Source organism: Protopterus annectens, chromosome 2.part1 (assembly GCF_019279795.1).
Source record: "Protopterus annectens isolate FY-2018-M chromosome 2.part1, PAN1.0, whole genome shotgun sequence".
Lineage (NCBI taxonomy): Eukaryota > Metazoa > Chordata > Ceratodontiformes > Protopteridae > Protopterus > Protopterus annectens.
In genome coordinates, this window is record NC_056729.1 from 1,631,213,976 (window position 1) to 1,631,240,272 (window position 26,297).

At 39.3% G+C, this 26,297-nt stretch overlaps 1 protein-coding gene across 4 annotated transcripts in view; it reads right to left on the reverse strand.

Annotated features, from left to right (window-relative positions):
* The window catches only part of SLC45A1 (solute carrier family 45 member 1), an 834,426-nt gene that overhangs the window by 495,242 nt on the left and 312,887 nt on the right, over positions 1-26,297 (reverse strand). For all 4 annotated transcript variants that reach the window (XM_044063063.1, XM_044063066.1, XM_044063065.1 and 1 more), the window contains exon 6: positions 14,257-14,410. In XM_044063063.1, coding sequence (XP_043918998.1) covers positions 14,257-14,410 — 154 coding nt within the window. The remainder of the gene's footprint in view (positions 1-14,256; positions 14,411-26,297) is intronic.

Genomic DNA, 26,297 nt, shown 5'->3' on the forward strand with positions numbered 1-26,297 from the left:
AAGGACTCCATTAACTATCTGGATGTCACAGTGTCTAAGGATAGAGGTTGTGATTCATTTACATCCAAGATCTTTAGGAAACCTACCTTCTCTAATGATTATTTAGAAAACAACAGCTGCCACCCTGGATTTACAAAAAAAATATATAGTAAAGGGACAAAAGGTGAGGATAGCCAGAATGTGTTTGGACAAGGAGGTTTGTAAAAGGGAAATGGGTACCCTAGTGGCATTTTTTATTGACAGGGGTTACCAGACAACAATGGTTTACTCTAATTGTGAGGGTGTCATGGAAGGGTGGGGTAAGAGATATAAACCATTACTTGGTATCCCACTAAATTCCCCAGAAACAACTAGACAGATTATTAATAACAATAGATACACCCATGCTATGGTACTGACGCATGGTGAACTAAGCAGGCCTATTAAGCAGATAGTGAGAGTAGGAACTGGGTAATGTTTAAAGGAAACAGTGAACTTCTGGACTCCTTATGAAAGGAACCTTCTTTTGTTTATAAGACTAATTACAACTTAAAGTTCTTATTAGAACACCATACTAAGGATAACGGACCACAGAGAGGTACTATGAAATGCGGTTCCTGTGGTGATTGCCAACATATTCTACAAGCTGTTCATGTGGAAATTGGGTCTCCCAAGATATATATAAAATTGGTGTGGGGTTCCTGTGGTTCCAAGGGATTGGTATACGTAGCAGTATGTCAAAATTGCCAGTATTACTATGTAGGTAAAAGTGAGAGATTTACGAACATTTATATGCTATAAGACAGGAGGACGAAAATAATACTCTATACAAACATTTTAAGGAGAATGGCACCTGCTAAATATTTTTATTTGGTATTTTGGAAATTGTTGGGAAGGACCCTAGAGGAGGGCACAGGAAAAATAGATTAGAGAGGGCGGAATTGAAATGGCAGATTAGGTTAAATGCCGCAATACCCCCAGGTATTAATGAAGCTATGGTGAAGCACTATTCTCTTGCACCATAGCCAAAATATGGAACTCCCTCCCACCCACAATTGCCTCCATACCATCATGCACCCACTTCAAAACTTTACTAAAAGCGCACCTAAAACATGCTGGCTATGCCCTTGCAAATCCCACTCTAATATCACCCACCCCATCCAACCACTACCTTTCTTTCCACTCCACTAACTACCTTGATTATAGCAAGCTCAGATGCTCATAAGCCTAGTACTTATTATACACCAGGAACTTCTTATTGTAACATTTGTTAATGTCTGTTATGTACTTCACAGATAAAGATTCTAGTTGTCTACTGATGTACTATGTTCTTCATCTGTAAATATGCTGCAAGTAATTGCTATGTTAAATTGTTAATCGCTATGTAATCCAATGTAACTACCGTCTGTTTATTTTAACTGTGGAGCTTTTCTCCCCGGGCTTCCACTGAAAATGGACCTACATCCAGTTGGATACTCCCGGTCAACAAATGTAAATACATAAATAAATAAATGCTTGTTGTATTATGCCTGTGTTAAAACACCAGGCATAAGCACTTTTGATAGGATATTTTCAACTTGATATATTTTTTTAATATGACATATTTTTTAATATTTTATATATATATATATATATATATATATATATATATATATATATACACACACATATACATATATATATATATATATATATATATATATATATATATATATATACTTAATGATAATGTCATATATTGAATCAACAAAGGTTGTATTTATTTGTTTGATGTATTTACATTCAGGTAATTTTAACATTTCCTACTAGTAGCAACCTATTGAAACTCAGGTAATTGGACAGATGTTAACTCTTGTCTGAATATCTAACTCTTGATTAGTTTAAGGGACCTATTTAAGGAGGACGTGATGTGAATTTTATTGTTCTGATGAAGCCTTAGGTTTTAAGATGAAAGGACTTGACTGTCTGTGTTTTTTCTCAATAAACTGGAATTGTGGTCATCCATTAGTTGTTTTTATTGCTAGTACTGCACTGGTTCCATGAGGGGCTGTTTGTTTATTTTTTCTGCACATGTGCCTGAACCACTGTATTCTGTTCTCTTTGATCTTTTCTGCAATAGGAGCTACTTTGGCTTCTGCTCTTATGTCCTCATTTCTCCGTCTGTCCCACAGTGTGCATCATACCACCCTTTTCAGGCACTTAATTTCCATAACCTCTAGCTTTCTCATCTGCTTTGCCTTTACTGCCCAGGTTTCTGTGCCATACAGTGGTATTGGTCTTGTACACTTTGTTTGCCAACTTCTTTGGCATTCTTCTGTCATACTGTATTTGAAGACTGCCAGCCTTGCTAGATAGAATTTTGTAGATAATTCTATGTCATTGTAAATATTAAAGTAATCCATGGGCTTGTTTTACAAATGTAAAGAGACCTACAAGTATATGTTATGATTAAACTATATGTTGTACTGAGCTTCAAAAATGTAACCACAGTGCACTCTGCTGGAAGAAAGCTGTTAAATAAAGAATTACAACTGTGTTTGATCTCAAGCTCAGAGACAGGATGTCTAGGCTAGCAAACTCTTTCTAATGTTATTAAAACAGAGATAATTGCTAGATTAAAAGTGTCTTTTATTGCTGTGGCTTCCTGGCCAGGTGCAGCTTACAGCGAAATGTAAATTTTGGGTTTCTGTTAGCCTGGGAACTAAAGGAGAAGTGATAAAAATAATGTAATGTGAAATGACTCAACAGTACTGGGTATATCAATTTAAGACTATCTCAGAGAGAAAGATTTCAGTATTTTGGATTTTGTTTGAAGCTGACAACATCTCACCCGCACTTGCTTTGCGCTGTATATAAGTTATTTAGAACATTGTTTCTCTTAGCGTTAGATAGAAATATAGCTAGATTAGCCTAGTTGTTTTCTATATTTATGCCAGACTATCCTACAATATTGCTTTACATTTTCCTGTGATCTCTGAACTCTTGATTAGTACTGTGTTGAATTGATGAGATTTGTCTTGTGCTTTTATTATTATTAAATATTTTTAAACCTTTCAACTGTGGCTGTTTTGTGTAGAGATAATTTAAGCTCTTAGAGTACATTGCATGTATTTGGTGATACTGTCCTAGCCACTCCAATAGTCTTGCTGCTCAGTCACACTAACTATTTTGATAACAGTAACATCGCACAGTGAAATTGGTCACCCTTTGGGAAGGGCCTTATTAGTAGCTGATAAGAGTAGTTGGTGGCAATGATTACTACCTTATAGCCTGGCAGGAGGGGGCATAGCTGGAGAACCTGTGCCAGTCTTCCCCAGAGAGTGTCTGTGTGTTTGTATATAAACCAAATCTCAAAGTGTGTTCGTGTGTGTGTGTGTGTGTGTGTGTGTGTGTGTGTGTGTGTGTGTGTGTGTCAGTCAGTCACTTGGGCAGGGACACAAAGCAGTGGTTGAACAGAGAGGGTACTGGAGGTTCTGGCTTGACTACTCGGCTGAGATCTGAACCCTATAGCTGTGCCACTGGGGAGTCTTACTGGGGATCTGGAGAGAAAGGGTGAAACCAGCCCCAGACTGACTGTGATTTCTGTGTGCTCTTAAGGGAAATTGTACTTTACTGTGTGTGTGTACTTGTTATCCCCCCAATGTGCACGCCCCTCACTGGTGCTAGTGGTGAGGATTGAGGCTCATTGATTACTGGGCCAGTGCACGGGCATCAGACTGTACACTTGACAGTCTGTGACAGTTGGCTGTAGCCTCTCTGACTCTAGCTATGACCTCTTCATTCAGACTTCCCTTCTCCTCAACCACCCCTCTCAGATACTTGAAGCTGTTAACCTGTTCCACTATTTTCCCTTCTATCTAAATTCTCAGCTTCTTCTGATTTCCCCAATTTGTTGCCATTACCACTGTCTTATCAGTACCTAGTTCCATTCCCCTATCCTTTGCTGAAGTTCTTGCTTGCTCTGCTTATAATGTAACATCATCTGCATACAGGAACTTTGTTGATCTGTCCCTCCGACCTCACCGGTATGAACAGCAGTGGGTTCACAGATGAACCATGGTGCACAAACACTGTTTGTACTTGAGTCAATGGGTCCTTGTACATACTTTCATTAATTCTACCAATGTTTCTGGGACTTTGAACCACTACAGTACTGCCCAAATTAGCTTGCTTGGGACCTTGTCATATGCTTTCTCCAAATCTAGGAATGCTCATATGGACTTTGTTGCTCGTCTTGGTTTACAACTGAAGATGAACAGGTGGAGTAGTTCATTTATATGCTTTATTACACAGAAACACATCAGGATGGATAGCAGAAGTACAAAATATAAATAAACTGATTAATTCACAGACTACACAGACATGCATGCTTACATCTCAACAGCTTACTACAAAATGGCAGTCTGGCTTGCATGTGCTCAGTGTTTATATACATGTGCAAGCCCATGGAAAGCTTCTTAAAGGTATACATACATACCGATCTACATCCTCCCTCTAGTGAATTGCCCACAATAAAATGACATCTGAAAAAGACATGCAATTAATTATACAAACACTGAGAAATAAACACAGTGTTCATGTCCAAGTTGCCTTGTATCTGGAACATGGTCTGGAAATGCAACCTGATCAAGTGATATAGCAATTAGGACTGGGTTTAGCAACAGGGACAGTCATTGGTGAACAATCTGTTTCAAGAGTTTTGGGAATCTTCTCAGGAACAGTGATACTTTCAGGAATGTTCTCTGGAACTGGAACACTGGATAACTCACTCTGAGATCTAGAGTCTTTTTCACAGGCAAGATGCTGCAATATGGGCTCAGATACCGGTACCAAATGTTTCAGATTCCACCTAAATTCAAGTCTTTGTGATTCTACAATGTACGATCTCTGTTCTTGACATACACTTTTCACGACACCAATCCGATCAAAACCTTTGGACATCTGCATCTTCACTATCACCCCTTCTCGTAATGGATTGAGCAGTTTGCTGGTCATATCATAATAGGACTTCTGGGATAAGCACTTCTTCAACAGATGGGCTTTCAGTTATCTGTTATTCTTGACACATGCAGCCTATAGATTACTGCTAATTGGTAACATGGTACTGGTTTGTTTCGACAGAAGTCTCTGTGCAGGTGAACGAAGATGTTTATCACAAAGAATATTTCTTGGAGTCAGGAGATTCAGAAAAACATCACTATTGTCTTGTTTCGACTTTTCTAATAACTGTTTCGCACTTTGAACTGCACATTCTGCCAAACCATTTGACTGTGGGTACTCAGGGGTACTCGTAACATGAATAAAGTCCCACTCTTCAGCAAATCTCTTGAACTGCTGGCTTGTAAACTGTGTACCATTGTCAGAAATAACTTTGTGTGGACTACCATTGACTGCAAAATGACGCTTCAACTTAGTAATAACAGTACTGGACACTAGATTAGGAAGTAGGTCAATCTCAAATCAATATGCATAAGAGTCTGTTAACACCAAGTAATGTTGACCATTCCATTTGAAAATGTCTGTAGCTACTGTTGACCAAGGTAGTTCAGGAATCTAGTTTAGCTGAAGTGGTTCTTTCTGTTGATGTGGCTTAGTACTATTAGATACAGAACAAGATGAAAATACTCTCTCAATATCCTTTGACATAGAAAGCCAAAATACTAATCCTCTCATCCTTTTGGTAGAATCTACTCCTGGATGACTACAATGCAAAATAGTAATATACTCTGGTTGTGAGGACTTTGGAACAATCACTTTTGGACCTTTCATGATGATACCATTGTCAAACAAAATCTCGTCTCTGTAAGAAAAATAAGGTTGCAGGTCATGAGGTAAACAAGATTAATTTGATGGCCATCCTCGACTGATAAAGTGGTTGAGCTTCTGAAATATTAGATCCCCCACTTATTTTGGTTTTATGTTGTCTGGTTTTGTTGTACATTATTTAGTAAAAGCCAACTAGGTGTGGGGCTACACCCCCCACATGCCCCCCAATGTGGGGGGCTGCACCCTCCACACCCCTCGTTACTACATATACTAACAGGATCACACTACAGTGGGGAAAAGGACATAAACCTTTGATTTGCCTTATTGTACTACTTGTAAGTGAAATGAGTTTTAGGTGAAAAGAACTTTAGGTGATATAGTCTTGGTGAAATGAATTTAGGTGAAATGAGTTTTAGGTTAAGTGATATGTAGCCATATATATATATATATATATATATAAATATAAATATATATATATATATATATATATATATATATATATATATATATATATAGGTTCACAGGTAAGTACTATGCTAGCTGTCCTTTCAGGTCATTTTAATTCTAGCTGATTCCCCTTCAAAGGTAAGAAAGAAGCCCTGTACTAACTGTCTGTATGGTAAACACCTTAATATGCCAACCCCCAACCCCTATATTTATTTATTTTATATTTGTTGACCGGGTTTGTCCGACTGGGCTATAATTGCCCGTTTTTAGCGGAGGCCCGAGGAGAAAAGCTCCAACAGAAAAATTGAAATTTTACATATTGAATACATATAGAATACATTCATCAGTACCACACATTATTGCATTACAGTGTCATACATTACACTGTGGCAAGTGAAATACATATAGAAATGCATTTATCAGACGGATACATTCATAATTACATATTATATACATAATAGTGCAATAGTTACATAGCTGAAATATTTTACTAGTTATGTTTGTACAGTGATGTAGCAAGAGGAGAAGATAAAGTAGTAAATTTGTTTATTGAAGGGAAGGAAGAGAGAAGGGTTTAACTCTAGAAGGTTATATGGGGAGTGTTTACGGGGGATAATTACATCGGCAGGTCCATTTTTCATGAAGGTATTTTTTGTAGCGGTTTTAAATTGATTGGGATGTTCAAGGGATCTTATATCTGGTGGTAGGCTATTCCAGGCCTTGGAAGAGTTAAAGCTATAGACTAGGTGACCCATTTTGGTCCTTGGTTTGTAGATTTTTAGTAGGCCTTGCTCAGAACTGCAGAGTAATCTAGTGGGTAGGTAATGAGAGATTAGAGATGAGATAGTTGGACAGAAATAGGGTTTGTAGAGAATGGAGTGAATAATCTGAAACTGATTATACTGAAGCATGTTAGGTAATTCTAGCCAATTTAGTTCTTTTAGTGAGAGACAGTGATGGGACTTGTAAGAATTTTGGGCAGCAAATCTGGCAATCCTGTTATAAGTTGTTTCTAACTTGTTTAGTAGTCCGGTGGTGAGGCTGGTGAGAATTTGGGAGCTACATAGTACAGTGGGTAAGAGGTAGGCATTTGAAGGGGTTAGTTTTGCTGTTTTGATAAGATATTTTTTGTTTCTATAGAGGAGACCTAACTTGAGATGTGTTTTTTCCGATACAATTATTGACGTGTAAATCAAAGGTCAGTCTATCATTAATAGTAACACCTAAGAGTTTTGTACTGGTGTCCACCTATATTTGAGTATTATTTTGTGACAATATGGAGAAGGAAGACTTTATGTGGTTAAGGTTTTTAGGGAAAAAGAGTAGTAATTTGGTTTTCTTTGGATTAAGGATAAGTTGATTTTCAGATTTCTACAGAGTTAAAAGAGGATTGTGTGTGTGATTTTAGTAGAGTTGGTGATTCAGCAATAGTGATAAGTGTAGAATCATCTGCGTATTGTATCAATCAGGACAGGAAAAGTAGAGAACGTTGGTAAAGATGTTAAAAAGAAGTGGCCCAAGGATGGAGCCTTGTGGAACACCCATTTTAACAGGAAGAAGAGGGGAGAAAGCTGAGAGCCATTTGACTGACTGGAGTCTATCAGAGAGAGATATAGCTGTTAAACCAAGATATGGTGGATGGAGAGAAGTGTAAGTTTGCTAGTTTAAGGGGAAGGAATTTATGAAAGACTGTATCAAAGGCTTTAGAAAGGTCAATGAAGAGACCGGAAATAAGTCTGTTACTGTCTCTAGCTAGTGATACAGAGTTTAGGAAAGACAGGAGAGCTGTAGTAGTGCTGTACATGGGATGAAAGCCATGTTGTGTAGGTGTGAGTAGATTTTCTTGCAGAATGTACTGTAAGACTTGATTGTGTATACATTTTTCCAGAATTCTGGAAAATGGTGAGAGTATGGCTATGGGTCTAAAATTAGTTATATCTGTGGCGTTTCCTCCTTTGTGTATTGGAAGGGTGTAAAATTGCTTCCAAGTGGAAGGGAATGTGAATTCCATGATAGAGCGGTTTATTAGAATAGAAACTGGGAAAGAAAGAACATCAGCAGCAGCATGAAGGAATGCGGAGGGAATGTTGTCTACAGATGTGGAGCAAGGTTTTAATTTAGTTAGTAGAGTTTTAATATAGTTAGTGGATACAGCTTTGAGGGAGAAGCTAGTGGTAGGGTTACTATTGATGGAAGAGTTTGAGCTATTAGGTCTATTATTGTTGGTGGGATGGTTTGTGTCTTAGGTTCATAGGTTCATAGGTTCATACTAGGCTATCTGCCCAAGGGCATTTATAAGCCTAGCCCATAGTTATGTGGCTTTCACCACCCCTTTAGTTTGAATAAAAACTATGCCTATCATTTTTCTGTGCCTCTGTCAAGCAGTGACACTGAAGTAATCCCTGGGGTATATCTGCGATCTCCCATCCATTGGTCAAGATTCCTCTTGAACAAGGCCAGCGAGGTGCTCTGCCTCACATGTACCGGGATTTTGTTCCACAGCATAGGGAGTCTCTGGGTGATGAATCTGTCCCTCCAGCACGTTCTATTTATAACCATGTCAAGGTTTAAGTCTCCGCCCTTGTGGTTCTGAGGGATCTAGATTTTTGAGGTGAAGCATATTCATCAAATCTGGGTTTGACATGGCCTTATATGTCAGGCACAGGTCACCTCTGAGCAAGCGGTATGAGACTGAATAGAGCTGGAGTTCTTTCAGTCGGGCAGCATAAGACATATTTTTGAGACCCTTTATCCTTTTGGTGAGGAACTTTGGGCCTTTCAAGCTGCATCAGGTGTCTGGTCAGATACATTCGAACGGGCATTGTACTCAATCATAGGTCTAATGAGTGATGAGTACAGGGGACGATGACCTCCCTTGATCTAGATGTGAATCCCTTCATGATCAGGTGGGGATATAGAAGGTTTTCCTAACTACTTTAGCAACATGAGTGTCAAGCGAAGGCTACTGTCAACTTGGGTCCCCAGATCCCTGATGACTTTTCTGTGCTCAGTGGATTGCCATCTATATGGTAGCTAGGGGTAACCTTGTTTTTCGAAGGGTATGACTATGCATTTTTGGCGTTTAACTTCAGGCCATGGCTCTGGCACCAGTTATCCGTTTCTGTGAGGCCCTTCTGGAGGATATCTGTGTCAGCTGTGTTTTCGACTATGGCCCAGTTTGCAGTCATCTGCAAACTTTGTCAGCCATAACCCTCCTGTGTTTGCTTGTACTTCAGAAAAGTAGATGCCGAACAAGAGTGGACCCAGGACTGAGGCCTGTGGGACACCACTTGTGACAGGCTTTGAGTCTGACATGGCTCCAGCAACTCTGACCCTGTGGGTTCTGCCGCTTAGCCAGTTTGCAACCCATCTTGTGATGTATGGGTTTACATTCAAGCTGATGAGTTTTCGATGATACCCGAGTGGGGTATTGTGTCGAAGGCCTTTGCCAGGTCGAGGTAGGCTGTATGGACTGCCTTTCCCTCATCAATGGCCTTGGTGACTGTCTCAAAAAAGTCAACCAAGTTTAAGAGGCAGGATCTGCCTTTGACAAAGCCAAACTGGGTTGGATCCAAAGTCTGCAAGTTCCCTATGTCTTTATTTATGAGTTCCATTATGATCCTCTCCATGGCTTTGCAGATAAGGCTTGTCAAGCTAATGGGCGGTAATTTCCAGGGTCTGTGGAGGCACCGCCTTATGAAGTGGGACCACTCCTTGGGTAAGTATCCTGAGGTGAGGCTAAGATTAAACAGCTGTCCTAACTGTGGGTTTAATTCCTCGTTGAGTTCATGAAGCACACAGCCGGGGACACCATCCGGTCCCATGGATGCTGTGTTTTTGCCTTAGTGAGGGCAGTTCTCACCTGGGCGTTGGAGATGTTTGGGGGCTACAATCCTCTGGAATAGATATCTCTCCTTTGGGGAGGGGGAGAAGTTTGCACTGAACCTGTCAGCCAGTATGTTAGCAATGTGTGTAGGTTCAGTAATTTTCACATCATTTTGAACTAATTCTGAGCATATCTGGGAGTTTCCTCCTAGGTTTCTAACATAGCTAAAGAAGGCCTTATGATTGTCTTTAGAGTCCTGATTTTCTCTCAAAATTTGCCTTGGATGATTTTATGAGAGCTCTTAGTTTTTACTTATAATGATCAAAGGCGTCTTACCTTTCAAGGATTTTGCTCTATCTTGTAGTAGCTTCCTCCTTTTGTTGTAGAGCTTGTTTATGGCTGGGGTCCACCAGACTGGACGCTTGGCTTTGGTACAGAGAGTCTTAGTTTTGTTTGGGATTGCCTGATCCATGCAGTCCTGTAGGTGCTGGTAGAAGGCATTTGTAAGTGATTCAGCGGTTTGAGTAATGTTTACCACTGGCTCAGGGGCCTTAAAGGAGACCACAGTAGTTTTTAGAAGTGTGAAATCGGCTTTTGAGAGTTTTTCACTGTGGTCTTTTTGTTTCAGGTGGGGTGGGATGAGGACCTCCAGCGAGATTAGTTTATGATCTGACCTCACCAGTGAGGGGTATACTCCGGGTGTTGAACATTTTGCTCCCATGTTCGTGATGATGAGATCAAGTATGTTTTCACCTCTTGTGGGATGGTGACTAGTTGTTCCATGGCATTTGAGTTTATGAACTCCAGGAATCTTTGGGTTAGAGTGTTCGGGCTTGAGTAGTGTTCCCAGTCTATATTAGGGTAGTTGAAGTCACCTAGTATGATGGTGTTTGTAGATACATTTATCCCCACCAATGTTTTCAGGAAGGCCATGTGAGGTTCCTGAGTTTGAGAGGGTGGCCTGTAACATGCTACAAATTGCAGAGCAGTCTTGCCTATGGTTAATTGCACCTGGATGGTCTCCGATGCATCGTCCACCAACCTTGAGGTGTGGGTGTCCTTTATGAATATGGACACCCCCCCTCCTTTCTTGGTGTTGTCCGGATTTTGGGGCTGGAACGCATGATATGAGGTGAAACCTGTTAGTGCTGGGGTGCTCTCAGGAGCCTTGAACCAGGTTTCTGTCACAGCACAGACATCGATGTTCTCCATATTGAGAAGGGCCTGCATCTTGAGATTGAGACTTCTGGCATTGAGCAGCATTACCCTTAGTTTTTTCTTTTTGGTGTTCTAGGGTGGTAGGTTTAGAATTTGAGCCTTGCCTAAAAAGGCACTATGGGGTGGCAAGAGCCTTTGCCAATATCCGAAGCCCAGGGTGACAGGTGCAAGCCCAGCGTGGCTTGTCCAGCATGTCATCCCAGGCAGACAGACATTGGATCCCCTTTGAATGACACCAGAATTTAAGCCAATTATTAAAGCTGATCATCTTATCACTGTATTGTGGCATCATTCTAGGTGAAGGTAGGATACTGCTCAAGGTCAGGGTCATACCTGCCTGGGCTACATAATCAGAGAGCTCCTCGATGTCCCTTTTCATGTAGTCCAAGGAGGTACGTCTCAGGTCGTGTAATTTGGATATTGAGTCTATAAAGTAGTTGTTGAATATGGAGGCAGTTTCCTCATGTGTTTTGTCAGGATGAGGGTTAGGGGAGACTAGTGCACCTGGGTGTAGTATTTGATTTACAGAGTGCCAGAACTTTTTAGGGTTGGATTTAAAGGTAGAAGATGGATTATTATAGAAGTTTTTCTTATCTTTAGTTATGTGACTTTTGGCAAGATTTTTTTATATTTCTGGAGGTCTGGTTGATGTTTAGTTTTAGTCCAAATTTTCCATGCATTGTCTTTTATTTTTAGAAGTGCATGAGTGTTTACGGTCAGCCATGGGGATATGTTAGACTTTATGTGGACTGTTCTAAGGGGTGCCAGAGAATTTAAAATACAAAGAAAGTGGAGTTAAAAAAGTGGACAGCTTCATCCAAGGGGAGTAGTTTTTAAGGGATTTCAGTTCACTTTGGATAATAAAGATTTGAGAGTTTCTGGATTAACGTTTGTTAGTTTTCGGTGTTTGATAAACCTTTGAGGTTTAGCTTGATGTGATATGTATCTGAGCATTTTTATTGGGCAGTGATCACTTAGGGAATTTAGTAGTGTTTCAGGGTTATGGTATTTGGAAGGGTGTGAGAGAAGAATCCAGTCAAGGTGAGATGAGGCTGTATGGGTGTTACTGAAATAAGTGGGATCAGAGATGAGCTGAGTAAAGCCATAGAGATTAAGGTGTTGTGAGGAGTTTTGAGACTAGAGAGCCAGTTAATGTTGACATCCTCAAGAATGATAGTTTCATTTGGGATGTGTTGGGAGATATGAGCAAACATATTTTCCACTAGGGGGATGTTATCACCTGGTGGAATATAAATTGCTACAATGGTGATAGTGGAATGGTTATTAATATATATATATATATATATATATATATATATATAAGTGTGTGTGTGTGTGTGTGGAAGTATAACTTTCTATTGAAACAATTAGTTGATCTTATAATGATCAACACCTAATTGTCAAAAACCACAACACTGATCCACAATGGATATATAAAAAAAAAGAACAATGCTTGCACCCCCATGTAAGGGGTTGTACTCCTCATGCTCACTGCTAATTTGATATATATATCACCTCAGTGGGGAAAAGGGCATATTCTCCAATCCCCACTGTACAGAGTATATTTCGAGTTGATATTCGATCAGATGATCTGGCTCTGCCATATATTAATGAGTTTCCATTTTGATGGAAAGTAGTACTCCCATACACACACACACATAACACACTTTTTCCTGTTTTTGAACTTGTGGAAGTGTCTCATCAACAGTGACCATCAGCTAGAGCCAAAGATCACACCACTGGGTAGCTAGTCCTGTCGCGGTTGTTCTTTCACGCCTCATATATGCATACGGGTCTATATTACGTGATCGAATGATCACAATAGCGAACGCTCTAAAGAGCGAAAATGACGGACCTCGAAATATATATACCAAACTCTGAGAATGCACTACAGTGAGAAAAGGGCAAATATTCCAATCTTCACTGTGTCGTGATCCCACAAAAAGAACTTTGAGGTCCGGCATTTTCACTCTTTAGAGCGTTCGCTATTGTAATAATTCGATCACCTAATATAGACCCTATGCATACACCCTCACACCTATGTTCATTTTGAGTGTACAGTCCAACCATTACATATCTTTGGAACATATATATATATATATATATATATATATATATATATATGTGTGTGTGTGTGTGTGTGTCTGTGTGAATAGATAGAATGATACATGTACTCACACACACACACACACACCACACACTCACACACACACAAACACATATAAATAGACTGGTAGATAAATAGATACATACAGATTAGGAAAATGTAGTCAACACCTATCGCATTAGCGCAATATAGGACCTATTGTGTTTCTTTAAAAAGATGCCAAAGGCAAGCTAATGTGACAGTATAGGCAAACAATTCCAACAAAGCTATTGTATCCAGTCTTAAGTAACCTGAAACTGCTCCCTTTTTAACTTCTATTTTCACAGTTTAGACAGTTCCATTTTAAGCATGTGATGGTCTCACACTGCATCATTTCATTTAGACAGTAGGGTTTTGTTTATCACCATGTCTGCCTATTCAACTGCACTGACTCCTGAAGAACACATCTGCCTGCAGTGTACCTTAAATTTACATGGTCACTTAATGTTCTGTCAGTTTGTAGCGTTTCACTAGTAGTAAATACATTTGTCAGTATTATCACATGCAGAAACTCAAGATTATTAAAATACATTTGTCAATATCATCACATGGAGAAAGTCAGTTTGTAACAGACATTATTTCATTACCAGGCCCTTTGGGAAAACATAATTGATTATTCTTGAAATTAATCCTATCTACTCCCTTCCAGCAGCACTATATTAATTTCTGAACAGCACATAAATGCTTTCCAGTATATGCAAACAATGTAATAGTGAAGCTGTAAGAGTGTGGGGGGTGAGTAAACTGAGGAACTCACTAGTTAAACGCTCAGGGTTTTGGCTATTACGTATTTGTGTTGTAGGTCAAATGTTTGTGAGTGATTCAGGAAGGAAATTGCTTGTTAAGACTAAGCAGTTGCACTGTGCCGACCTACCTAGAAAGTGGTTGAAACAAAGATGACTCAGCGCTTTCGGCATGTGACAGATCATGGAGCATAGCATTTTCATTGTTAGCGGATGCTTCAATGCCTCTCCAGCTTCATTCAGTTCACTGTCATACTTTGCCCCATTCAATAAGATGTTGGCAACCTGTTGAAAAGCAAACACACAGTAAGTAACATGAAATGAGGGGGTGCTATTTACAATATAGAAATGCACTCGTTTCAGTTGCTTGTGTGAAATGAGTGTGTATGTTTGCATTTGTACTATGTAAGCATTTTGCCCTTTCAGTTTTCAGTCTGTTAACTTAGAACTAAACTTCTCAACTGAAAAAAAAGAGTACTGCTGCCTTCAAATGTGACAACCAAAGAGACTTATAAGGAAGAGTTAACTGGACTAGCAAGCAATAATTTTAAATTTCTGAACCATCTGGATATGCACAATGCACATTGTTTATAGCCTTAGCCTTTTCAAACCCAGGACCCTGTGTACTACAGTTAAACTCCTAAAAAATCCTAATGTTGCTTCTACATAGCAAGCTATTACATAACATATTTTACCAGCCCAATATGCCAAACAGTGACTGCGAGTTATACTCCATTTGTACTTTTTAATGTATATATGGCTTGCTGATTTACTTCATTATTACATAATGTATATGTGAAGACTGAAAAAAATCAAACTTACAGCTGCAGCAAGTTCATCACCAGCTCAGTACCGTAATCTGCTGGCCTTACTGCCTGGCAATTATCTACCAACACTATATCGTTGCATCTACTCATGCCATGGGATCTCCAGTCCGACTCAGTTTTCTGCTGTTGTGGCTGGTTAGCTATTGAGCACCTAAAAAGATAACCAGTCACCTTTATCAGTAATTCTGGCTGTTTTAACACACTGTTAGCCTCTGCCTTTTTTACTTTAGGAACTGAAATAATATCACCCTAGTGACTTCAGCACCTAAAGATGTTTAATTTTCCATTTCATACCCTCTGTAATATTATTAATTTCTTGTACTTAGTGTTGATTTTACTTCTAGTATGGTATCCACCATTATCGCTGTTTCAGATCATTTTTATAATGTGTGACAATAGGAAAGGTCTGCTTCTAAGAAGTCTGGTTCCTAATGCTAAAGCATGAGCCTTCCTTACAAACTGTTTCCCGTGACATAAAAAATGCTTGTTGTAAAATTGAATAAAATCATGTCAGAGTAGCACAATATTTTAGAGTGATGAAGACACAGCAATATGAAAAGTAAATATGAGTATTTTCACGAGCATTTCAAGCAATGTACTACCTCCTATTTGTGTTAATTTACATAACAACTTTACTAAAAGGATCTCTGGGCAACATATATACATTGGGATAAGCATCATATGAAAAAGAGTTAATTAAATAGAGAGCTGAGAAAGAATGCATTTAAAGAGTAGGGACAGAACCGTGCCTCATATATAAATGCAATCCCTAAAATTCACACAATGCTGTTGGTGAGGACAAACAATTTAATCATTCCCACTGATGAAAAACAAAGTATTTCAGTACATGGTACCCTCCGTCCAACCCTTTCTGTCAGTTTCTGTGCAGCTGTGTCTGTTAAACAAACCATAGGCATTTTGGTATAGAAAACAACACACTTCTTATGCTAGCAGTGTTGAAAAGATAATAAATATGCCCTTGAGTTTTGCCTATAAATGCCACTGAATGCAGAACAAATATCCATTTAAAACTGTAATACAAATGACAATTCCTTCATAGTTTCTCATACTACTGCGTTACTGTATCCAGTTCACGTCTATAGTTCTATTACACACCTTATTAGCTGGCATGGTGCTTTACACGTCCTAAACCCTTTCTGAAATAAAATTTACAGTCCTTTGTAGACCATCAGCTATCATTTGTTTTATAAATTCTGTTCTCCTTCTCATAATTTGTTTGTTTTACACAAAACTGCTCTAATACGAATTGCTTAATATGGGAATGTCTACTACTCCCTTTTGCCAAAGTCTTTACGTAAAGGCACTTTTATTCATCCACTTAACCAGTTATTAGCATACATACTGTTGAAACAAAGTATACTTCTGTAGACTTAGAACTATTAGAATTCTTTATTTTAAGTTATTTCAGTCTATTTCTGATAATACGACAAGTGGAGAACCAAAGATAAAATAAATGTAAACTGTTGCTTCTGAAGACAGAAATAAAAATAGGACAACTGATCCTCACTTTGTATTTTAGGTCTGTCTCAGAATGTTATAAACCTACATGTTTTCAGCCTTCCTTTTGAAAGGAATGGTACTACCACTGTTTACATTTAAAGTCCCATGACAGGTTACAGGTGTTATGAGTGAATCTAAAACAGTCATACACAGAACAGGCAAAAATCAAGAACTGTAGAGATTGGCAGAGCTGCTAAGAGTTTGGTGTTCTTAGAAAGAGATCTGAAGTGCATATAAGAGAATCCAAGGCATCCACTGAATTCTTCAACAAACAAGTAAAATTTAAGCCTGTTCTCTGCACTTGTGTGCTGTATTTCACTGAACTGTTGCTTCATTTTATACTGTTTTTGCTGCTGTGACTGATTTATTCTGCACTTGTTTATTTTGCTGTATCTGCTTTAAATAGCATAGGCTAGATTCAGACTTGCTGAATCTCGACTATTTCCTATCACTTGAGCAGTAAAACAAGTCACCCTATATTAAGAGGGCCCCCTGCACCCTTCTGGCAGAAGTGTGTAGCTCAGGACCCATCTGAGTTGGAGACTGCTGGAATAAAGGCTCTGTGAGCGGCTTTTCTATTGGTAGTGTGTGTTGAACTGTTTAAATTCGCTTGCATTTAAGCACTACATTTGCACAGGTTTGTATTCATTTTGGCAGAGATGCTCAGAGTATGGCATAGCTGAGCACCAAGCAATGGGAGTTAGCGGTGCCTTGAATAGATGCAAACTCCTACAGTCACATTTTTTTTCCCTGAACACACTCAGTGAAACCCTCTCAGGCATCCCTGCTGCTCTTCAGGCAACTTGGTTGCTCACTGCTGCACTGCAGGCAGAGACTGACAAGTGTCGCTCCACTTTCTTCATTAATCCTATATAGTTTTAAATACCCTTGCTAATCCCAGAGCAATAGCTGATATTGTGCCCTCCCACAAACCAAGAATTACCTGCTGTTATGGACAACCAGTTTACTAAAAGTTCTCTAGCCAGCCTGATTGCCATGGGTATCCTGAGGCAATGTAGCAATTGCTTCATGTATACTGACAACCGCTTGTTCCTAAAGCAAACAAATACAGTATGAGAGATGTCACTATAACATGAAACTTGAATCAGTCCTCTCACATAAAAATAAACAAGAAATCAGTTGTCAGCTCACACACCTCTCCTCTTACACATGATAAAGTCAAGACACTTAAACCCACATAGAGGAGGTACTCATCAAGAGCTTACTAAAAGACCAGAGACCTCCCAAATGCAGACAACCCTCACATACTAGTACACAAACAGAATCCATCAGTACACATAACAACACGTATAACAGTGTCTCAGCAATCAAGCCCCCAAGGCAAAACACTTCAATACCAAATTTCCTAGTTATAGGTGACTCAACAGTGAGACATACAGACATCCCTCTCACCAAGCTGGACAAGGAGAAGGTTATGGTCAGCTGCCTGTTGGGTGCCAGGATCCACCATGTCATGCATACATTCAAGTTACTTGGCAGCAATTACCGTTATGACTCTGTCATAGTACATGTTGGAGTGATTGACTTGAAATGTATCTCTCTGGACTACATAAAAAGAGACATGACAGAGCTCTCAGATTATGTGTGCCAGGCTGGTATGTCCCTAGCCCTGAACAGCATTCTACCTTCACCTAGGGTGATGCCACAGTACAGACAAAAAAATGATTGATTTTAACAACTGGCTTAGCTTCAGGTGTCACTCCAAGGGGATCCAGTATCTGTCAGCCTGGGAAGACATGGTCGACAGACCTCAATGCTTCGCCAGAGACGGCCTTCACCTGTCTCCTCAAGACTTTAGGATACTGGCAAAGATGCTTGCCTCCTCATAGAGCCTTTTTAGGCTATGTCAAAACAGCAAAACATCCGACATAGTAAAATACTCTAGAAACAAATGGAAGATCATGCTGCTTAATGCTAGAAGCCTAAACAGTAAGCTGCACTCCCCAGAAGCACTCCTCACCTTGGAAGATGCTGATGTCTGTGCAGTCACTGAGATTTGGTTCAAGGCCATGGAGAGTATCCCAGCCATGTGGGGCTACAATGCCTTCTACACATTCAGACCCCAAAATAAGTGTGAAAGAACCAAAGGTGGAGGTGTATCCATTTTCATTAAATCCAAATACACTTTGCGACTGGTGAAACAGCACAACTCTCTTGAGCTACTCCAGGTCCAAATAACTATAGGCAAAATACCCTTCCACATCATAGCTTGCTACAGGTCCCGCACCTTGAACCAGGACAAATACATGCCTACCTCGACTTGCTTGAATCACTCAGTGTGCAGCCAAACACCTTGGTCATGGGAGACTTCAACTACCCATCCATCAAGTAGGCGCCTTATACGAGCACAAACATGACTGGACCAAGGTTCCTGGACTTTGTTAACTCAAATGCACTGGAACAGTTAGTCTGCCCCCCCTACAAGGATCTCAAATATCTTAGCCTTAGTAGTTACCAACATGGGGGCTACTGCACTATCCCCCAGTGTGCTACCCTCCTGGTTAAGTCAGACCATAAATCTGTCTCATTTAAAGTAAAGATCAGACTTGACACCCCCACAGGAGCAAAAAAAAAAAATTTGTCCAAAACAAGACTGTCGCCTCCTAAGCGATGGTATAACTGGTTTCAAAGTTCCTGCTAACACAGTCAACAATGACTCCTATGCAGAGAAGTACACAAATGCTCTATACAGCTATTTAACAATTGTATTGACTCAGCAGTACCTGACAGGACTAAAGCTGGGTCTTCTCACAAAAACAAGTCACCCTGGTGGACTGCAAGTATAAATTAGTTATACAACAAAAGAAAGAAACTGATATCTAAGAACAAGAAGGAATGTACTCGACAAGGGAAGAATACACAGCCTAATCAAGCAAATCAGAAACCTTGTAAAGTCCTCTAAAGCAAGTTATGAGTAGACTGGCATGCTTAGCTAAAGACAATTTTAAGGCATTCTGTAGCTATGTCCAAAACCTCAGAGGGAATACCCAAATATGTCCTGAACTCATAGTGGACGGCACCACTCACATGGAACCTGAAGAACTTGCTAACCTGCTGGCTGATAGATTTTGTGACAGTTCCACCCATGTCCCCACCAGCCATACCCTATAGCATTCCTGACACCTCTCCTCTACCATTTATCTCCAAAGAACAGGTTATTCAAGCGTTCTCCAAGGGCAAAAATACAGCCTCTATGGGACCAGATAACATCCCAGGCTGCACACTAAACAAACTAAAACAAGACCTAGGGGAAGCACTCAGCTTTCTCTTTAACCACAGCCTGAGCACTGGTTTTGTGCCAAGGACTGGAGAGCAGCAGCAGTAATCCCCTTGCAAAAATGGGGTCCATCAACCGACCCTGAGAACTATCGACCCCATTAACCTGACAAGCCTTATCTGAAAGGGCATGGAAAGAATCATCATGGACCTTATCAACCATGACATAGGCAACCTTCAAACTCTTGACCCAACCCAGTTTGGTTTCGTCAAGGGTAGATCTTGCTGATAAAACCTGGTGAACTTCTTTGAGAAGGTCACCAAAGCCCTGGATGAGGGTAAAGCAGCGCACACCGCCTATCTTGATTTAGCCAAGGCATTTGACACAATTTCTCACTCAGGGATCATTGAAAAATACTCCCAGCTGGGTATCAACCCATTTGTCACTAGATGGGTAGCAAACTGGCTCACTGATAGAATCCATGCTGTTAAAGTTGAGGAATGAATCCACCTTCACCAGTAGACCAGTTATCAGTGGTGTACCACAAGGATCTGTACTGGGCCCTCTACTGTTTGGAATTTATTTTTCTGAAGTCTAGTCAAAAGTTGATAGCCTGTGGCTTACTAAATTTGCAGACAACTGTAAACTGGGAGCAATCATAGAGTCCCCCAATGGCATCATCAAACTACAGAAGGGACTGACACAGACAAACGATTGGTGCCAGGGCCATGGAATGAAACTAAATGCAAAAATACCTCATTATCCCCTTTGGCAGAGAAGTAGTCCCTGCAAGATACAATTTAGACAGCACCCCTCTAAGCTCACACACAGTGGTGTGTGTCTTGGGAATTCAGGTTGATAGTAATCAAAACTTCCATCACCATGTGTCCACAGTAGTAAGGAAAGCCTTCTACACTGTCCATCTCATAAATAAGGGCATCAATTCCAAGACCAGGGAGGTAATTACTCCTCCGGTCTCAGCCAATATCAGACCACTGATTGAATACAATGCTCCCTTGTGTATGTATCTCACCAGATACCGGCAGCAGCTGGAGAGACCATAGAGGTTTCTAATCAAGAGAATTCATGGCCTCCAAGACATGACCTACATGGAAAGACTGAAAGCCTTATCACTGTACTCTGTATCATACAGGCTGCTGAGAGGTGATCTGTGTCTGGCCTACAGAGCAGTCTCTGACCCTGCCCTAATAGAAAGACTGCACATCTGAAAATCAAATGGGACATGAGCCATTCACTCCAGAGATATCATTCTGTCTTGCGACATTAATAGAACTTGCGCTATTGACAGATATGTCTCCCAGAGATTGACGCTCCTCTGGAATAAGCCTCCACTTCATGTGAAGCAGAGCTCCTCAATGACCTCATTTAAGTACAATCTTGACAACTGGATGGGAAACTGCAAATTCACCAAAGGGGTGGCACCTATGGCCCTCATGGACAGGAGCACTCGGTGCCGATCATAGTATCGCTCTGCAAACAGTGATCATCTAACTAAGGCCAACTAGGGTACTCAGGGTTTTTACATGGCTAGGCTTGTAAAGGCTCTAGGGCCATTAGCCTAGTAATGTCCTATGAAAATTGAAAATGCTGGTGTCTAGAAACAAAGAACACAATCCGGCCAAGCAAAGCTCCAATAAAGGCTGTCCCTCCTCAGTAGACTAACAATAACGTTGCAAGAAGAACTACAATGGCTCGAAAATGATGAATGTAAATATTTAACAGTTCCAAACCACACAACAAAAATAAAACCAAGCAGGATTAAACGTTTTCATCTCCTTACAGAAGACTTTATCGGAATCAGAAACTATTCACAGCAAAAAATTAATGAGCAGCACCATTCCTTCCAATTGGTTCTAACTTAATTAGTTAATTAATTAAGGAAGTGATGTTACATCCCAAAAACCATGACAAAAAAGAGAAAAACGTTTCTTTAACAAATGAGTATATGTCATTTAACAACTCACTCTAATGGCTAAAATAAGTGAACATATATAAACAAACAAATGACAACTCCCTTAGCTTCGATGAACACATTAATTCCACAATAAAAACTGTCAACAAAAAATTAGGCACTCTCTATAGAATCAAGCCCTTCCTTACCCCTCCAGCCAGAATTACTCTTGCACAGACCCACCTTTCCTCTACCCTCTTCTATGCTTCTGCTATTTATACTAATCTATCTAGAAATAACATGAATAAACTTTCCACCTGTTATAACAACATAGCTAGATTTGCTACCTGTTCCCCCTATAGAACTCACCACTGTCATAACCTCAAACAATTGGGATGGCTTGAACTGCATAATAAGCTACTCTATCAGCAACTTGTGATAACCCAAAAAATCCTCCATCACCCCAATAATACACCAATCCTCACTAATCTAATCACCCCCTACAAAAATCTCCCTACACTTCGCTCAGCTAGCAAACCTCTAGTTTCTAATGTCAAACAAAACAACAAAGCAGGGGACTCACTCTTTTCCAACACAGTAGGAAAAAGCTGGAATCAACTTCCAATTGAACTGTCTTCACTTGCCTCCACACATCTATTCAAAAAGCATCTTAAACAATATCTAAAGAATCATTGGCTTTGTCCCTGCTCCAACCCTGACTGATTATACCCAATATACAAAAATTTCAGAACTAATCTTGGTTCCTAATGCTCTTGCAAATATAGTGTATACTTCCCTGATAACAGTGAACTTCTACTCTCATCTGATAAAATATCCTTTACGAAAATTGTTACTAAGTTTTTTATTTCATGTCATTTTTTTTATTGTATCTAACAATTTTTTTGTAAACTTGTCTATTGTTATATTGCATACTTGTCTTTGGAACTTGTAGGAGCTTTTCTCCCCGGGCCTCTACTGAAAATGGACATGTATCCAGTTAGACTAGCCCGGTCAACAAATGTAAAATAAATAAAATAAATAAATAAATTTTTTTTAAAAAACATTACATTAACAGGTTAAATGACTTAGCACATAAAAACACAATTATAGAAGGCCATTCATGAAAAATATGTATGTGTGTATATATATATATATATATATATATATATATATATATATATATATATTAAACATAATAAAATAAACAAGTAGAATAAATATAACAAGTAGAATAAATATAACAGAATGCTGGTTGTTAATAGCAAGATGGCGGTATGAAAAAATGTACATATAAAAATATACACAATAATTTTGATTGTTATTACAATTAAAATCACAACTGAGTTTATGTATTTGCCCTTTTTGGCTTTGACGCCTTCAACTTTAGTGCAGGGAGGAGTGACACATGATCTTTCATCCCAGGTGGAGTACAGGCATCCAAACTTACTGCCATAAAATCTTCCTTTACTCCAACCTGTTCTCCCAAGCCCCTCCTCTCTGTCACTAGTAACCACCTGTTCAAGGACCCAAAATTTAAAATCTGCTTGGTTTTATTATTGCCGTGTGGTATGGAACTATAAAATATTTACATTCATCATTTTCGAGCCATTGTAGTTCTTCTTGCAATGTCCTATGAATCTATGAAACTACAAATTGTGAACATATTAGCATTTTAACAAATGATGCAACTCCACATACAATGGATGCAACATTCACTAAGGGGCAAAACATAATGCCAATATTTTTTAAGCATGTTACCTGTAATATTATGTCAGCAGGCTACTTATTTCTTGTTGCTTGAATAACAGAATATGTTTCCTTGAATCCAAAAGAGAAAACAAATTAACAATGAGGTAAAAAATGACAACATGATAAGGTGAAACTCATTGTAGTAATTGGTAAACAAGCAAGAACAACTTGTTCCTCAAAGAGAAAATGCAAACATTAATTCATGTTAATAATAAGCATTTCAAAGTGTGGAATGTTACCAAAGAAATAAACATAAAATTTAAAATGACATATTTAAAATTTTAAAATATGTGGAAGAAATCATAACATTAAAGTAAAAATTCAACATAAAAAGTCATTCAAATAGCAACACATAAAAAGTAAGTATAATATGCAGTAATGGATTAAATCTTAGTAAAAAGTAATGGTAATCCATTATAAGTATGAACCATAATGAGCAAGATATTATTGTATAAACAACAATAATAACTAAAATCTAGGCAATATTTAACATGAGAGGTGCTACAACAAAGGCACGCCACATGAAGTCAGAAACAAAAAAAAATTTTTGTATGTTTTAAAAAGTCTTTATGTATGCATAAGAAAGTAAGGAATATCTACAAAGGGGGTACTACCTTAAATAGCTCCTCAATTTGAGTACTGCTGAGATGTTATGCATCTATAAGAGTAGAGTTATTGGGCTCCCCGATGTTATTGGTCACTTGATCTATGGCCATAAACGAGAAAGAGTGCCCAGGGTGGTTGGCAATGTGTTTAGATCAGTCTTTCCCAGATAAAATGAGGGACAGCAATCACAAAGAGCCAGGTATACAACTGATCTACTTTCACAGTTGAGTGGAGCTTGGATTAAAACTTCCTGTCCCTTATAGTGTAGGTCTGCCCTACCTTCATTTTGTAACACCAGTTGCAAAACCACATGGGTACATCCCCTGTTAAAGGTTTTTAGTTAGGTCCCTCTGTAGAAGTTCCTTAAGATTGTTGTTCCTCTTGAAGACAAAATTAGGACAGGGGCCTAATTTCTCAGAGAGGCCAGGACTCCCCAAGATAAATTGCCAGTTTTTCTTAATCAATGCAGTGGTAGTCTGAGTGTTAAGACTAAATGTGACGAACTAATGGCAAATCGCTGCACATGGTTGGTCAGAGAGATGTCATTAGGAGAGGAGGAACACTCAATGGGTGACAGTAGTGTGTTGTTAGAACTAAGGTCAAGTAGTACATGGCTTTGCAAGATAGGTTTATAAACCCATCCTTTTGGCTGTAACTTCAAGCCTAATTTCATCAATGAGATTCCTCGGTAACTATTAAGGAACATGTTACACAAAAGTGTGCATTCGTTCTGAAAGGTGTCAAAATCACTACACATTCTGACAGCCCTAACCATTTGGCCCTTCACAATAGATTTCTTTTGTTTGAAGGGATGGTGGCTTGTGAAGTGCAGGAACGAATTACAGTAAGTTGGCTTTCTGTAAACACAAGATGTGTAGGTGTTCCCCCTTTCTCAACTTTACATCGAGGTAATCGATTTCTACAGGTGAAAAATTAGAAGTGAATTTCAAGAAGTCAGTAGTACCATTTAAAAACTGTAAGAAGTCTACAGCTTCAGTGTCATTACCATGGAAGAGGATGAAAATATCATCCAGGTAACGTGTGTAAAATTTCACTGTCTGCATCCTTTCACTGGAAAAAGGAAGTTCTTTTCCCAAAACCCATAAAGAAGTTGGGCCAAGGCGAGCCCATCATCGCGCCTTTTTCTGTAAAAAGAAATCCTTATCAAAAAGGAAATAGTTACATGAAAGGACTATGTCCAAGACTTCTGTAACCAAGTCAATTTCAGTCTGTGGTGCTCCACAGTCTAAAAAATCCATTCCACAGCTTGGTGTGGAATGGAGATGGTGAGAAAATTATTCCCATCATCGAACGGAATGTTGTTGAAGTTGTCTAAAAGACCAGGAGTCTACATATACCCGAAGGTCCTTCAGGTATTTAGACAGGATAGTTGTCTACCAATCTGGCTGGGATATGTCATAGATGATCTACCATCAACCAGATTATTGACATCCTTATGGACCTTGGGGATGCCAAACATGACTGGAATTTTTGGCATAGAGATGTCGATGTAATTGTAGGTTTCTATGTCAATCTTACCCTGCAAGAACAAGTCACGGAAGATGCCCCTCATCATACTATCATTGAGAGAAGCAGGGAATAGGCAGGTGTTGTTGACATCTAGCATTTTTTTCGCTATAGAGTGAATTGTCCATAATTACAAGTCCACCCCTTTATCAGGTTTGACTACTCGAACTGGGTAATGGCATAATTCATCTAAGAGGGAGATTTGTTCTTAGTAATGTTATACAAAGGAATGTCTGATGTCTGCTTCACAGATCCTTTCAAAAAGCTGGAGAGAAGGGTGGATGGGGGTTATACACACTGTAGTTTGAGAGAATCATGTGGCAAGGCAACTTCATTACTAAACAGTAACTTGAAATTTAACTACAAAGCATTTTAGTTTCAATAGTTTCTTGGATATGTCACCCATTTTACTAGGGACAAATGTAAAGTAACTCAACTAATTCCTCCCTTAGTTCCAAGTCTGTGAAATTGTAAATAGTGAAGTCCACCTTGATGTAGGAAACAAGGGTTAAGGTCAGCAGTCATGGTGAAGGAGGAAGAGACACCTGCTGTGTAAGAGAATGAGAGTCCGAACAGTCAAGAACTGAGAGACCAATCTCTTGTTGTGAAACTGTCGCTGTTGTTGTTTTGTTAGTATTGGTCCTATTTGTGTTGGTGTTATTATTGCCTTGATTACCTGGGTACTAGTAGTAGTGTTGTGAGATTCAGAAGCCTGTAATTTAGGATATGCAACGTTATCCTGATAAGCCAATCTGTCTCTGACTAACAAAATTCAAGTCTTTTTAATCTCCT